Source organism: Mustelus asterias, chromosome 9 (genome assembly GCF_964213995.1).
Source record: "Mustelus asterias chromosome 9, sMusAst1.hap1.1, whole genome shotgun sequence".
NCBI classification, from domain to species: Eukaryota; Metazoa; Chordata; class Chondrichthyes; order Carcharhiniformes; family Triakidae; genus Mustelus; species Mustelus asterias.
Genome location: NC_135809.1, coordinates 49267327 through 49282002, shown reverse-complemented (window position 1 = coordinate 49282002; position 14676 = coordinate 49267327). Strand labels below are relative to the sequence as shown.

General features: G+C 42.6%; 1 protein-coding gene across 1 annotated transcript in view; it reads right to left on the bottom strand.

Annotated features, from left to right (window-relative positions):
• LOC144498681 (ADP-ribosylation factor-like protein 8B-A) overlaps window positions 1-14676 on the bottom strand; it is a 95341-nt gene that overhangs the window by 61051 nt on the left and 19614 nt on the right. Inside the window, exon 2 of the mRNA XM_078220162.1 lies at window positions 7779-7859. Coding sequence (XP_078076288.1) covers window positions 7779-7859 — 81 coding nt within the window. The remainder of the gene's footprint in view (window positions 1-7778; window positions 7860-14676) is intronic.

Below are 14676 nucleotides of genomic sequence, written 5' to 3'. Positions count from 1 at the left end.
GAGGTGATGCATTTTGGTAGATTGAACCAGGGCAGGACTTACTCAGTTAATGGGCGTTGGGGAGAGTTACAGAACAAAGAGATCTTGGGGTAGATGTTCATAGCTCCTTGAAAGTGGAGTCACAGGTGGACAGAGTGGTGAAGAAAGCATTCAGCATGCTTGGTTTCATCGGTTAGAGCAAGGAATACAGGAGTTGGGATGTCTTGTTGAAGTTGTGCAAGACATTGGTAAGGCCACACTTGGAATACTGTGCACAGTTCTGGTCACCCTATTATAGAAAATATATTATTAAACTAGAAAGAGTGCAGAAAAGATTTACTAGGATGCCACCAGGACTTGATGGTTTGAGTTCTAAGGAGAGGCTGGATAGACTGGGACTTTTTTCTCTGCAGCGCTGAAGGCTGAGGGGTGATCTTATAGAGGTCTATAAAATAATGAGGGGCATAGATCAGCTAGATAGTCAATATCTCTTCCCAAATGGTAGGGGAGTCTAAAACTAGAGGGCATAGGTTTAAGGTGAGAGGGGAGAAATACAAAAGGGTCCGGAGGGGCAATTTTTTCACACAGAGGGTGATGTGTGTCTGGAACAAGCTGCCAGAGATAGTAGTAGAGGCGGGTACGATTTTGTTTTTTAAAAAAGCGTTTAGACAGTGACATGGGTAAGATGGGTATAGAGGGATATGGGCCAAATGCAGGCAATTGGGACTAGTTTAGGGGTTTAAAAAAAAAGGGCGGCATGGACAAGTTGGGCCGAAGGGCCTGTTTCCATGCTGTAAACGTCTATGACTCTATGAGAGAGGAATCAAAGGCTTTTTGAGGAGAGGGGTGATACAGTGTAGGTCTGATTGGGAGGGAGACAGAGGAGGGCGTACCATTAACAACTTTGGCTAAAATAGAGGCCAGAAAACAAACTTGGGTGGTCAACAGTTTAGTGGCAATAGAGTCAGGGGGGCAGGAAGTGGATCGGCTGGGCATAATTGGAGATGGGATAGAATGCAGAGAAAATATTAAGTCCAGGGTGAGGCAGCAGGGAGCATGAGGAGAAGTTGGCCAGGTAAAGTGGGGAAAGCAACAGAGGTAACTGAACGCAAGTCTCAGGCCTGGATTTTCCAGCCCCCTCATGGCGGGATCCACCACGGGAGATACGATGGCCCAGCCAAAAATCCATGGGCTTTTGGTGTGACCGGAGAATCCTGGTGGCCACGGGGGGTGGGGGCTCAATGTCTCACCCTCAGTGTTTGTGACAAAAAAAACTTCATCATTCATTTGCACTTGTATTTGGGGGTGAGGTTAGAGAAGAAAGAAACTGCTTTAAGAAGATGATTTCTGGTGAAGGAGCTGGCATTCTTGAATGATTCATGAACAGTGAACAATTTGGCCAAAGGGACACAAGACCCAATTTGATCCAACCCAAATTTGTAAAGGACTTAAGCCAGATGTTTGCCACAGATATTCGAGTTTGACTGAACAGCGTGGGAACAAAACCCATGCCATGGGCAACCAGGGTGTGAGAGTAATTATTTTAATGGGGCCAAGGGAGACAAAATGTGGAGAAGAGGGTCTGATTGAGCAGATGGGTAATTAACATAAATGTCATGAAGAATGACAAGTCATAGACTAGATGGACGGGAATTTTAAACTACAATGATAAATGACTTGAGCAAGAGTTTTATCCAGCTACCCAGAAGCTGCAAGGAAAATTTCTAATTTCTTTAAAAAGGTCTGTAGAATCTGTAAGTCTTTTCAGGAATGTTTCGAGTTTGCATCAATCGTAAAGGGATCAATTGGAATTTTTTGGATAATAAAAAATATTGGTGCAGATTATCGAGTGACCCTTGAGCTGGAAGCAGTACCAATGGGAAGAAAATTAAGAAACCATGTGACTCGCACATACAAAGGACAGCTACAAGCAGGGGAGTTGGAGAGTGAAGGCAATCAGCACACAGAGAGAAAACAGAACAGAGTGGGGAGGCAAGGCAGCAAGTCTTTCAGGAAGAAGTCAGGTTTTCTGTTTGGCAGTAAAGGAGATAGGAGTTCTCAGAGGTACTGTATGAACTGGCTAACAAGGTCTATAATCTGGAAAGATGTGTGAATATCTTGGAGATGCTAAAGGACTGGGTATTTTCGTAGAAATTGCCACACCACAGACCAGGGTGTTGCTGAATTGGTTGATTGAAATGGAACTGTACATTATCAAGACTGTTGTAACCTGCAGGAGAGAGAATTCATGAAAGTGTGCCTTACCTGTGAAACTCAGTGAAAGCTGCTGTAAGATAGCACTCCTGACCTACCCTGCATGGGTAAAGTACAACATATTGTGGAACCATGTCATACCAAAGATGTGAGTAGTGATGTAAGATGTATCTTTGTCATATTGTCTATTGAAAGTGAAATTTACTTTGTTGTTCCAAGTATCATTTGCCTGCTAATCCATATTTACAGAATCCCGACAGTGCAGAAGGCGGCCATTCATCTGCACTGAATCTCTGAAAGAGCATCCCATCCAGGCCCAACACCCCTACTCCATCCCCATAACCCTGTGTTTTTACCATGGCCAATCCACCTAACCTACACATCTTTGGACTGTGGGAGAAAACTGGAGCACCTGGAGGAAAGCCACGCAGACATAGGAAGAACGTGCAAACTCCACACAATCCCTGGTGCTGTGAAGCAGCAGTGCTAACCACTGTGCCACGGAGCTGCCCCCATTTTGTATTGGTTCTCTATCAATCTAAAGCCTCCAAAAAGTGGAACTTTGTCGGTAATATCTTCCTTTGAGGTCATTCTATTTTGGTTTACGGTTCCCACACAGGGGTCATGACAAAACAAACCCAGAAGAAAGTAGGATATGAAAGGATAGGAATATAAGGAAATGATTAGAGATGGCCTTGTATTGCTGACCCAATTCACTCACTGTTTCCTGTGTATTTATTACTGAGCTAATGTTCAATCCTGCTACTAACCTGGTTATCACTTATAGATAGTTAATTCCTCAGCCACTCTGACAGACTGCAAAGTAGGATTGCTGGCTTCTAATATTGCTCTGCCTATGATTTATTTGACTAATTATAGGCTTGAATAAAACAAACATTCTACACACTCACAATATCAGGTGCTGGACTTCTTCAATTCAAATGGCGGTCCTATTTGTTTTGAAAATGATCAGGATAAAGCTCGTTTCTACTCAACTGAGATCTATTCAGATTTTAAATAATGGATTTACTCCCTCTCAGTTGCTGATCAATCATTCTTTCAACTTATCCTATTATCGAATGATTTTATAACATGGTTTTTAGATATCCTTTTCAGTTATCAATAACTCACCTGTTCACATTAGTTACTGTTAGGTTTTTGGTCCTTGTACCTGAATTAAAGTCACCAATTCATATCTTATGAGCTGCCAGGGGCATTTTATTCAAATTCCCTACAGCGAGATTCCCCCTTACTGGTTGACTGAACCCGACATTGTCAAGAGCTACTGCTGCCATTTTGTACCAATGTCAGTTATACACATCTTTTCTTAAACCGGACATGAAATATTAATTGAGGACGCTTAGTAAAGGGTGATGGACTGTATTGCAGGCCAACACTGAGGCTAAAATGAGTAGGGAAGAACACCAGGTAATTCAAGAAGCAGTGACAAGTGATGGAAAGGGCTTTAACAATCTGTAGATTGTAAGTGGAAAGGAAAACTGATGATGTTCCATGGCTTTTGAGGCCATGAGATAGAATTGGTATTAAGAGACAGTGATAACTACTACAGCAAAAAGAAAACTCTTCATATGTCTACTTGTTCTGTGTTTACAGCGAATATACTCATCTTCAGAATTTAGGGTTGAAAAATGCCCACTCATCTTTAAACCATACAAAACAAATTACTTATGCTCAGATACTATTCCAATTGATAACATGTTCTGACAAAACTTGCAATTGTTTCAGCAACTTTTCTGAAATCTCAGGTAAATTAATTTTCCTGAAGCAGGAGGTGTCTTTCGATTGTGCAGTCACCCAGCTGCAAAGTTCATCTGGCTGCACACAGCTCGTGCTTCAGATGCCATTTATCGCTTCACAACTGAATTGGACATCTCGACTGACGATCCAGTTCCACTTTCACTGGTATCACGAGGCAATTACTTAAACAGGCTGCACACCAAGACATGCCTCAGTACACCAACGCGCATCTGCGCTACAAACAGCTAAGCAAATACATTGCTCGTGCTCCACAAATCAATTGCTAACATCATAAAGGGTTGGATTTGAAAAGGACTGAAATGGATGCACAAAAATAAGCCAAGATGGGGGAGGGGGAAGAGAAAGGGTCACATAAGCGTTTAGAACCCAGAGAATTGCAAATGAACACAATATAAAAGAATATTTTACATCTGCTGGATCTTTAGTAAGCTGAAGTTTTCAGAATGTTCATCCCACAGAGGCACAAAATTAACCTCATTTCATCACATACTACTATATTCATGATGTGACGATGCCGGCATTGGACTGGGGTGAGCACAGTAAGAGGTCTCACAACACCAGGTTACGGTCCAACAGATTTATTTGGAATCACGAGCTTTGGGAGCTGATGAAGGAGCAGCGCTCCGAAAGCTCGTGATTCCAAATAACCTGTTGGACTTTAACCTGGTGTTATAGAGTCAGAGATTTACAGCATGGAAAAGGGCCCTTCGGCCCAACTTGTCCATGCCACCCTTTTTTTTTTAAACCCCTAAGCTAGTCCCAATTGCCCGCATTTGGCCCATATCCCTCTATACCCATATAACTGTCTAAACACTTTTTTAAAAGATAAAATTGTATTCGCCTCTACTACTACCTCTGGCAGCTTGTTCCAGGCTCGCACCACCCTCTGCGTGAAAAAATTGCCCTTCTGGACCCTTTTCTATCTCTCCCCTACCTTTGGGAAAATATATTGACTATCTGGCTGATCTATGCCCCTCATTATTTTATAGACCTGTATAAGATCACCCCTCAGCCTTCTACGTTAAAGAGAAAAAAGTCCCAGTCTCTCCTTATAACTCAATCCATCAAGTCCCGGTAGCATCCTAGTAAATCTTTTCTGCACTCTTTCTAGTTTAATGATATCCTTTCTATAATAGGGTGACCAGAACTATACACAGTACTCCAAATGTGGCCTTACCAATGTCTTGTACAACTTCAACAAGACGTCCCAACTCCTGTGTTCAATGTTCTGACCAATGAAACCAAGCATGCTGAATGCCTCCTTCACCACTCTGTCCACCTGTGACTCCACTTTCAAGGAGCTATGAACATCTACCCCTACATCTTTGTTCTGTAACTCTCCCCAACGCCCTACCATTAACTGAATAAGTTCCGCCCTGGTTCAATCTACCAAAATGCATCAGCTCGCATTTGTCTAAATTAAACTCCATCTGCCATTCGTCAGCCCATTGACCCAATTGATCAAGATCAAGTGCTGTGGGACATCTTACTGTACTATATTCATGGTTAACTGATTGAATGCACGTTCTTTTTGCCTTGTGGAGCCTGCATGAAAGTGAATGGATTACACTTCTTAAAATTTGGTTTCTTAATAAACATTAGTGGAAAAGATAGATTATTAAGAGTGAGATTCGTCAATTCATAGATGTTTACAGCACAGTACGAGGCTACTTAACCCATTGTGTCCATACTGGTCAAAGATCTGACTACACTAATCCCATTTTCCAGCACTTGGCCCATACCAGTGGAGGTTATGGCAGTGAAAATGAATATCTAAATACTTAAATGTTACCACAGTTTCTGACTCGATCACCCTTTCAGACAGCAAGTTCCAAATTCCTACCATCCTCTGGATGAAAATGTTCCTCCTCAACTCCCTTTTAGCCTTCTGCCTCTTATCTTAAATCTATGTCCCCTGGTTATTCACCCCTCTACTAATGGGAAAAGGTTCTTCCTATCCATCTTATCTCTGACCCTTATACACCTCTATTCGGTCTCCTCACAACCTTTGATGCTCCAAGGAAAACAGCCCCAGCCTACTTTATAGCTCAGACCCTCCAGCCCAGGCAGCATCCTGGTAAATCTCCTCTGCATGCTCTCCAAAGCAATCACATCCTTCCTATAATGTGGTGACCAAGAACTGCATGTAGTATTCCAGTTGTGACCTAATCTGCATTTTATACAGTTTCAGCATGACCTCCCTCTCTTGTATTCTGCACCTCACCTGATGAAGGAGCAGTGCTCTGAAAGCTCGTCATACCAAATAAGCCCGTTGGATTTTAACCTCGTGTTGTGAGACTTCTTACTCGACTAATAAAGGCAAGTATCCCATATGCCTTCTTAACCACCTTATCTCCCTGCCCACCACCCCGGGCATCTGTAGATATGCACACCTAGGTCCCTCTGATCTTCTCTATTTTCCTGAGTCCTACCATTCATGAAGTAATCCTTTGCCTTGTTAGCCCTGCTGAAGTATATTATTTTACACTTTTCTGGGTTGAATTCCATTGGCCACAACTCTGCCCACCTGACCAGTCCATTGATATCCTCCTGCAGCCTATGGCTATCTTCCTCACCATTTACCACACGATCAATTTTTGTGTCATGCGTGAATTTTTTGATCATACCCCTTACATTTAAGTCCAAATTATTAATGTACACCACAAATAGCAAGGCTTCCAGCGCCGGGCCCTGTGGAGCCTCACTGGAAGAAGTCTCACAACACCAGGTTAAAGTCCAACAGGTCTATTTGGTAGCACAAGCTTTTGGAGTATCGCTCCTTCAGGTAAGTGGGAGTTGTGTTCACAAACAGGGCATATATAGACACAAACTCAATTTACAAGATAGTGGTTGGAATGCGAGTCTTCACAGGTAATCAAGTCTTAAAGGTACAGACAATGTGAGTGGAGAGAGGGTTAAGCACAGGTTAAAGAGATGTGTATTGTCTCCAGCCAGGACAGTTAGTGAGATTTTGTAAGCCCAGGCAAGTCGTGGGATTACAGATAGTGTGACATGAACCCAAGATCCCGGTTGAGGCTGTCCTCATGTGTGCGGAACTTGGCTATCAGTCTCTGCTCAGCAATTCTGCTTGTCGTGTGTCGTGAAGGCCACCTTGGAGAACGCTTACCCGAAGATCAGAGGCTGAATGCATTCAGCATTCAACGGGCATTCATTGTGTCTATGTATGCCCTGTTTGTGAACACAACTCTTCACTCACCTGAGGCAGGAGCGATACTCCGAAAGCTTGTGCTACCAAATAAACCTGTTGGACTTTAACCTGGTGTTGTGAGACTTCTTACTGTGCTTACCCCAGTCCAACGCCAGCATCTCCATATCAGAGCCTCACTGGAAACAGACTTCCAGTCACAGAGACATTCCTCTACCATCACCATCTGTTTCCTGCCCTTCAGCCAATTTTGTATCCAATGTGCCCTTACTTTCTTGACCAGTCTGCCATGAGGGATCTTATCAAAAACCTTGCCTGCTAAAGTTCATAGATCACATCAGATGCATTACACTTATCAACACTCCTGGTTAACTCCTCAAAAAATTTGATTACATTTGTAAAACACAACCTTCCTTTAACAAATCCATGCTGACTATCCCTGATTAGTCTGTGTCTATCCAAGTGCAGATATATTCTGTCCCTCAGAATTCTTTCTAGTTATTCCAAGGTATTAAAAAGAAACATTTTATACGGGGTCACGCACATAGCAATAATGCGTTGCAAATTGGTTGGTAAAATTTAATTTTCTTGTTGCAAAAACTGAAATATTGAGATGCAGAAGTGTATCCTGCCAGTTTACCTTAATGGTGACATTTCCTTTTGTTAGTTTCCTCATGTTGAAACCCACGGTTGGAATCATATCTTCAGTGAATTGACCAGACTGTACAAAAAAAAAACAAGAATACCGATTCGTTAATAAGGTAAAACCACCAGAAGCATGGAAATTTCTTTTAGCGATAACAAGAATATTGTAGGTATTTAAGCTGTCTTCAGCCAGATGGTTTATTTTTTAAAACATGCTTTTTTGTGCATGTCATTGTTGGACATACTTATACGAGGAAATGGAACATTTTGCATTTCAGAACTCCAATGTCAGCAACACGCACAACCAGCTCAAAGAAACGCAAATGGTTATTTCACTGATCCACAAATAAAATCGCTCACACAGTCACACAAAGAAAAATAAGTCCATTCACATAAACAAGGTGCAAGAAACAGGCAAAAGGATTTCATTCTCAAGACTATTCGAATACAGAACAAGGCCGAGTCAGTCGCAGGACTGAAGGGAAAATTAAGACAAATATTTTGTCTGAAAAACAATTAAAATAGTTATGGGGATAAAACAGGACAAAAAGGAGAGAGGAACAGAGGAGCAGTAGGCCATTTGGCCAATTGCGCCTGCTCCCACCATTCAATTGGATCATGGCTAAAAACGATCTCAATGCCATTTTCCTGTGCTATCCCCATATCCTTTGACGACACTAGATTGGATTAAATGGCTCCAATATGGTGAAAGCACTAGCACAGGTATGATGGGCCAAATAGACTCCTCCAGTGCTGTAATTTGAAGGATTCCAGAGAAATGAGTCCTGCCTTTCACGTACAAGAGGCAGCAGTGCTAACCACCATACCTTTACCTATGACTTTGCAATAAACCCGTGACAACTAAACCTGTTTTCAGCAAAGATAGGGCCACAATTCTGCTGTCAGTACATGTGAAGGTAATTCAGCAATGCAAACATGGTGAGTAGGTGCCCACACATGACTCATGAAGGCTCCACCTTCTTAACCTTGCCCCTAGCCCGAGGTGTGGTGATTCACAGATTAGAATCATAACCAGTCAGCTCTCCCCCTTAAAGGGCTGGGCTGCCTATGGTCGTCTGAGACTATGGTGACTTTAGAATCCCCAAAGTGCAGAAGGAGGCTATTCAGCCCATCGAGTCTGCAACAACTATCTGAAAGAGCATCTTACCCAGGCCCATCACTGCAAGGTTTGAAGGGCTCAGCTAAAGATTGGAGGTGGGAGAGAAAAAGGAGCTGGTGCTGATGTGGTTTGCAAAGTGTCCACTGGATTCAGACTGCCTCCTCCTCCACAACAGCAATCATAGCCTAGACTAGTTTCTGCAACGTGCTGCTAATGGTGAGCCACATAGCCAGGGATCAGCCTGCCTTCCTACTCGCTCTTTGACCACCTGCGCTCTCCACAGCAATTCTGTCAGGTATCGGAAGGAGAAGCTGCAGTTGTCAGGACAACACCAAAAGCATCGACAAATGTGAGAGTGTGGCCCCTTTAAGGGGGGGGTGGGGGTGATCATTCGTGGGTCACATGTCCCTCCTGGGATCTATCAGAATGGAACATGTGAATCTCAGCCTAGTGAGTGCTTGGGTGTGGGTCCGGGTAAGAAGAACCTGCAATGAGCCTGGGAGTCAGTGGGACTAAACCTACATCTGTACTGAGTTTGTCTGTATATCGTTATAATTACGTTTAAATCACCATTGTGATTTAAAGTTTCCTCATTGTGTTACCTCATGCAACAATGAGAATAAGTCATCCTCCAGTTGCTAAAAAGCTAACATTTGGAGAGGGCAGGCTAAGTGCCTGAAAATCTGCAAGGAAGGTAAAAAGTCATCGTACCAACATTAGTCCAACAGCTATGCCATTGCTCTGGAAAATCAATCTGCTTGATCCGACAGACCACTGCCACTCCAATTAGCCAAGTTTTTGCTCTCATACAATACGATCCTCATGCTGTCACAGGGGTTACACCAGTCAAGCTGCTGATGGGTCAACATCTTAGAATCCGGCTTGACCTTGTTTTCCCAAATTTGATGGGGAGGGCAAGCCTCACAGAAGGAGTACCATGACAGGGCCGCAAAGTATGGAAGCATGTGGATCACATCAGAAGGCGGAAAGCTGCAGCCCCCACCTCCAGTCGCCTGGACTCAGTAGTAGAGTCCAGTGTGCCAGCAGCTGAGTTGGTGTGAGCAGAACCCAGTGTTTCCCCAAGGAGAATCTCATCTGTCAGCGAAAGAGGGCGTAGCTTTCACTTAATGTCACAGTCTTTAAATCCACCTCTCACTGTTGAAGATTCTAATAGCTCCAGCTTGGAGAACCCAGTCATGGAGTTGCGACGCTCAAGAGTCTGAAGACCGCATATCAACTGACTTGATGAACTTTGCCAAATTACCCCCTGTTCTGGAGATTCTGTTTTGATATATGTAGTTGTATAGAAGAGGATTTTTTTTTTCGTTTTCGCATGATTATAAGGGAACTTAAGAGGAGAGAAATATGATAACATCACCCCTTTAAGGAGTGATCGTTTACATGACCGTCTGTAAGAGGAATTTTCTGAGGTATCCCCCCTGGGGTGCCCTGTACTTGTTGAACCTCACTCAACCAATTAATAGACTGGGAAAGATAGTGTATAGTTAAAGAATGAAAAAGGAATGTATTTGCTAATGCACGCATTAGGAGAGAGACACAGTCGAAGAGGGTTGACTGTCCTCTGTGACCTAATATTGCAAGGTAAAATTATATTATTCTGAACATTTCACTATCCCACCCAGTCTTGTCAATCAGATTGGAGAGTCCAATCACAATATTACACTTTATTACCCGAGCCAATAACATTCCACCTGTCAACAGGAATAGGAGGTTATTAGCTTATTGCCCATGTAGGTTCCTTTCCCTTTACCTCGGAAACCTAAGCCACGTCATTACCAGTGTCCAAGGCTATAGTTAACATCTATGATTTTTAATTGGCGAAAGGAGTCAGTCACTCTTTCACTGGAACCTGGGCCTCCTTTATCAGCTTGAGAGACTGCTCCAGCCTCGCTACTCATGAACGAATTTACTTCCTTAAATAGCAGGCCTATGATTAAACTTGTTTTCATGTATCCAAAAACAGATAATACAATGGAGCACAGAAAGGCAGCTTCTGTTAACAGAAGTTGATCTGTCTACCACTGTTTCCCATCATGCTGCATTCAGAATGTAGTTGGCCAAGGTGCACAATACATATATATTGAAAATACAGTTGAAGCTTATAATACTTGGTTAATTTGTGGTTATACAGTTTATAATACCTTTGCATATTTTGTTCCAGGCACATTGTGAATTCTCTATATGTATATAAAGGCACTTTATAATTATTTTAACCTACTTATTATAGTAAAACTAAAATGAAGGGCCTTATACTAAGAATTCTATACAACCCCCCCATCACCCTCCTAGAGCCCATTAGTGCAGAGCACGCAAATCTCAGCCTATTGGATGTTTGGGCGTGGGCCCAGGTAAGTGTGAGCCCGGGAGCCAATAGGATACACCTGTATCTGTACTGAGCTTATCTGTATATAGTTATAATTATCGTTCAATAAATCACCATTGGATTTCCTCATCATGTTAGTTCATGCTACAATAGACTGCATCCTTTATACTGTGGCTGGCAGAAGAGAGGATTAAAAGTGACACACTGAGAAGGGGTTCAACTAAATTAAACTTATGTTGAAATTTAAAATGACACCAAAGCGTTTAACATAAGCCAGCCAGGTGTCAAAAATAAAACCAAGTCCATGTAGAAAAAAGGAGAAAACTGACTTTCCACTTGATAGACTAATTTTGTCCAATCAGAACATGTGTCACTTTGACATGCGTGTCAGGTTGGGAGCAGATGAGTACCTGGCAAGTGCTGTTGTCAAACAGCTGCCTGGGATGTGTTAAACATTAGCCCCAGTGGAGCTTCCAAGAATCCTACATGTCCTGTCCCAAGAGCAAGGCAGCAACATCTCAAGCATTGCCAGGTGAACACTGGGCACTCAGTCGTGCCTCTGAAGCTCGATTTCCTGTGGCTTCACTGATCCAGCAGGTTTACTTTGAACTAGTTGGGGAGAGTAGCATCGTATTTCCAAATGCTGAAACTGACAAACAAAAATATCAAGCATATTTAATTGCATTACAATGTTTTAAAAAGAAAAGGGGTTCCGTGGAACTTTTATTACACAGGAAGAGAGATTCTGAAACACAAAGGTTAACAATCTCTGGGATGTGGGCACTCAGGGGATTCGTCTTGTCCTTTCATGTTGGCAGTAGTCAGATTTTTTAAATTAGTGCGACAGGGTGGCACCATGGTTAGCACTGCTGCCTCAGAACCAGAGACCCAGGTTCAATTCCGGCCTTGGGTCACTGTCTGTGTGAAGTTTGTACCTTCTCCCCATGTCTACATGGGTTTCCTCCAGGTCCGCTGGTTTCCTCCCACAGTCAAAAGATTAAGTTGATTAAGGGACAATTTTGCATGGCCAGTGTCAGGGGAACTAGCAGGGTAAATACGTTATGGAGCTAATGCCTGGGTGGAATTGTGATCGGTGCACTCGATGGGCCGAATGGCCTCCTTCTGTACTGTAGGGATTCTATGAATTAAGGGATGTGGCTGCACCAGCATTTATTGCCCATCACTAACTGCCTTGGTTTGCTGGGCCATTTACTAGGGCATTTAAGAGTCAACTGTCAGGAGTCATATGCAAGCCAGATCAGGTATGGACATTAGTGAACCAGATGGGTTTTTATGACAATCAACAATGGTTTCATGGTCATTAGACTTTTTAATTTCAAATTTCACCATCTGCCATGGTGGGATTTGAATCCTGGGTTTCTTGATTACTAGTCCAGTGACAATACCACTACACCATCGCCTCCTCCAAAGTGTTAGGTTGAACAAGTGCTGTAAACCAAGAATAAACCAGCTCTGACATAGGGTCATCCAGACTCACAACATTGGCTCTATTCTCTCTCCACAGATGCTGAGATTTTCAAACAGGAGGAAACGTTGCGAGTTTCTCCAAAATGCTCAAGTGAGGAATTGTTTATGGTGACTGGTCACCATTTTTGTAATATGATTGAAAGGTCTCAGTCAGGCTTGTTGGACTGTATTAGCATTGAATTGTGCATGTTTCTAATAGCATACTTCAATGTCAATTTGAATGTTTGCAATATTCAGATTTTTTAGGGATTAAAGGGACGTGGGTGTTGCTAGCAAGGCCAGTATTAATCATCCATCCCTGATTTCCCACGAAGGTGGTGGCGCGCTGTCTTCTTAATGTTAGAGAGGAAGTCCCAGTTATAATAAAGGAAAGATGATATATTTCCAAGTCAGGAGATGGTGTGACTTGGAGAGAATGTTTCAGCTGATGATGCTCCCATGTACCTGTTACCCTTGTCCTAGGTGGTAGAGGCAGTGAGATCGAAAAGTACTGTTGAAGAAGCCTCGGCAAGTTGCCGCAGTGCAGTGTCAATGGTATGCACTTCAGCCATCTTGGGCCAATGGTGATAGATGGGGTGCCAATCAATTGGGCTGCTTTGTCCAAAATGGTGAAATGTTTCGAGTGTTGTTGGAGCTGCACTCGATCAGACAAATGGAGAGTATTCCATCACACTCCCAACTTGTGCCTTGTAGATGGTGGCCAGGCTTTGAGTCAAGAGGGGAGTTATTTTGCACAATTTCCTGCCTCTGATCTGCCCCTTCTGAAGCCAAATCTGTTACTGCTAGGAGGCAGTTGCTCAAACAATAGATAGGGTTCCAGTCATAGAAACTTGATACAGTAAAGCAGAACAAAATTACAAAAGTTCATTCTGGTACAGTAAACAGACGCTTTCAACATATTTGATTCACACAGAAAAATACAACCTCATGGGCAAGGTACCAGAGGGCTGTCAGTGCTTGGAGCTGGACTCTCGGATGAGAAACTATCCTCCAGAGAAGGATGGAAAAATTCAAAGGAAAATCAAACTAAAACACTACAGGGAAAGTTAAAACAGGCAAATGAACATACTGAGCTCAACACACTTTAGAATAGTTACATGCCTGTAGAGATCTGCCTGATCAGAGGTAATTTGGTTTTTAAAATGTGAATTATAATGTAGTCAGCTGCAAAATTTCATTTTGATCATTTCAGAAGTTTGCTCGTTAAGCTTGGCATATTAGATGTGTTGCTAGTCATCACATATACACCAACTGTATTCATGCATATTTTTTGAATTTCAACCTACAATTTGTAGTTAACACAGCATGGACAGTAAAGAAATTGAAAATTACTAGAAAAATTGGATCGAGATTCTCACCATTTTATCTTAGACATTTGGCAGCTAAGCTGGACTCCTATTCTCTGCATTTCTCCCTCTACCCATTCCCACTCTGCGTCTTTCATAACCCTCCACCTCTTACATACTACTACTCACCGCACACTCCCACTCCCTCCCTCAGACAATGCATAACAAGTCAGCTTAGATCATCTGCTCAAAACCCTCTGTGAGATTTGAACCTTCAACCTTCTGCTCCAGAGGTTATATCACTGAGCCCAACACCGAAATGCTTACCCTATTTTTGCCTCCCTCTTTGATTTGATTTATTGTCACATGTATTGGTATACAGTAAAGTATTGTTTCCTGCACACTATACAGACAAAGCATACTGTTCATAGATAAAGAAAGGTGAGAGTGCAGAATGTAGTGTTACAGTCATAGCTAGGGTGTAGAGAAAGATCAACTTAATGAGAGGTAGGTCCATTCAAAAGTCTGATGGCAGCAAAGAAGAAGCTGTTTTTGAGTCAATTGGTATGTGTCCAAAGACTTTTGCATCTTTTTCCAACAGAAGAAGGTGAAAGAGAGAATGCCCGGGATCATTCACACTTCCAGTTTAACTCTG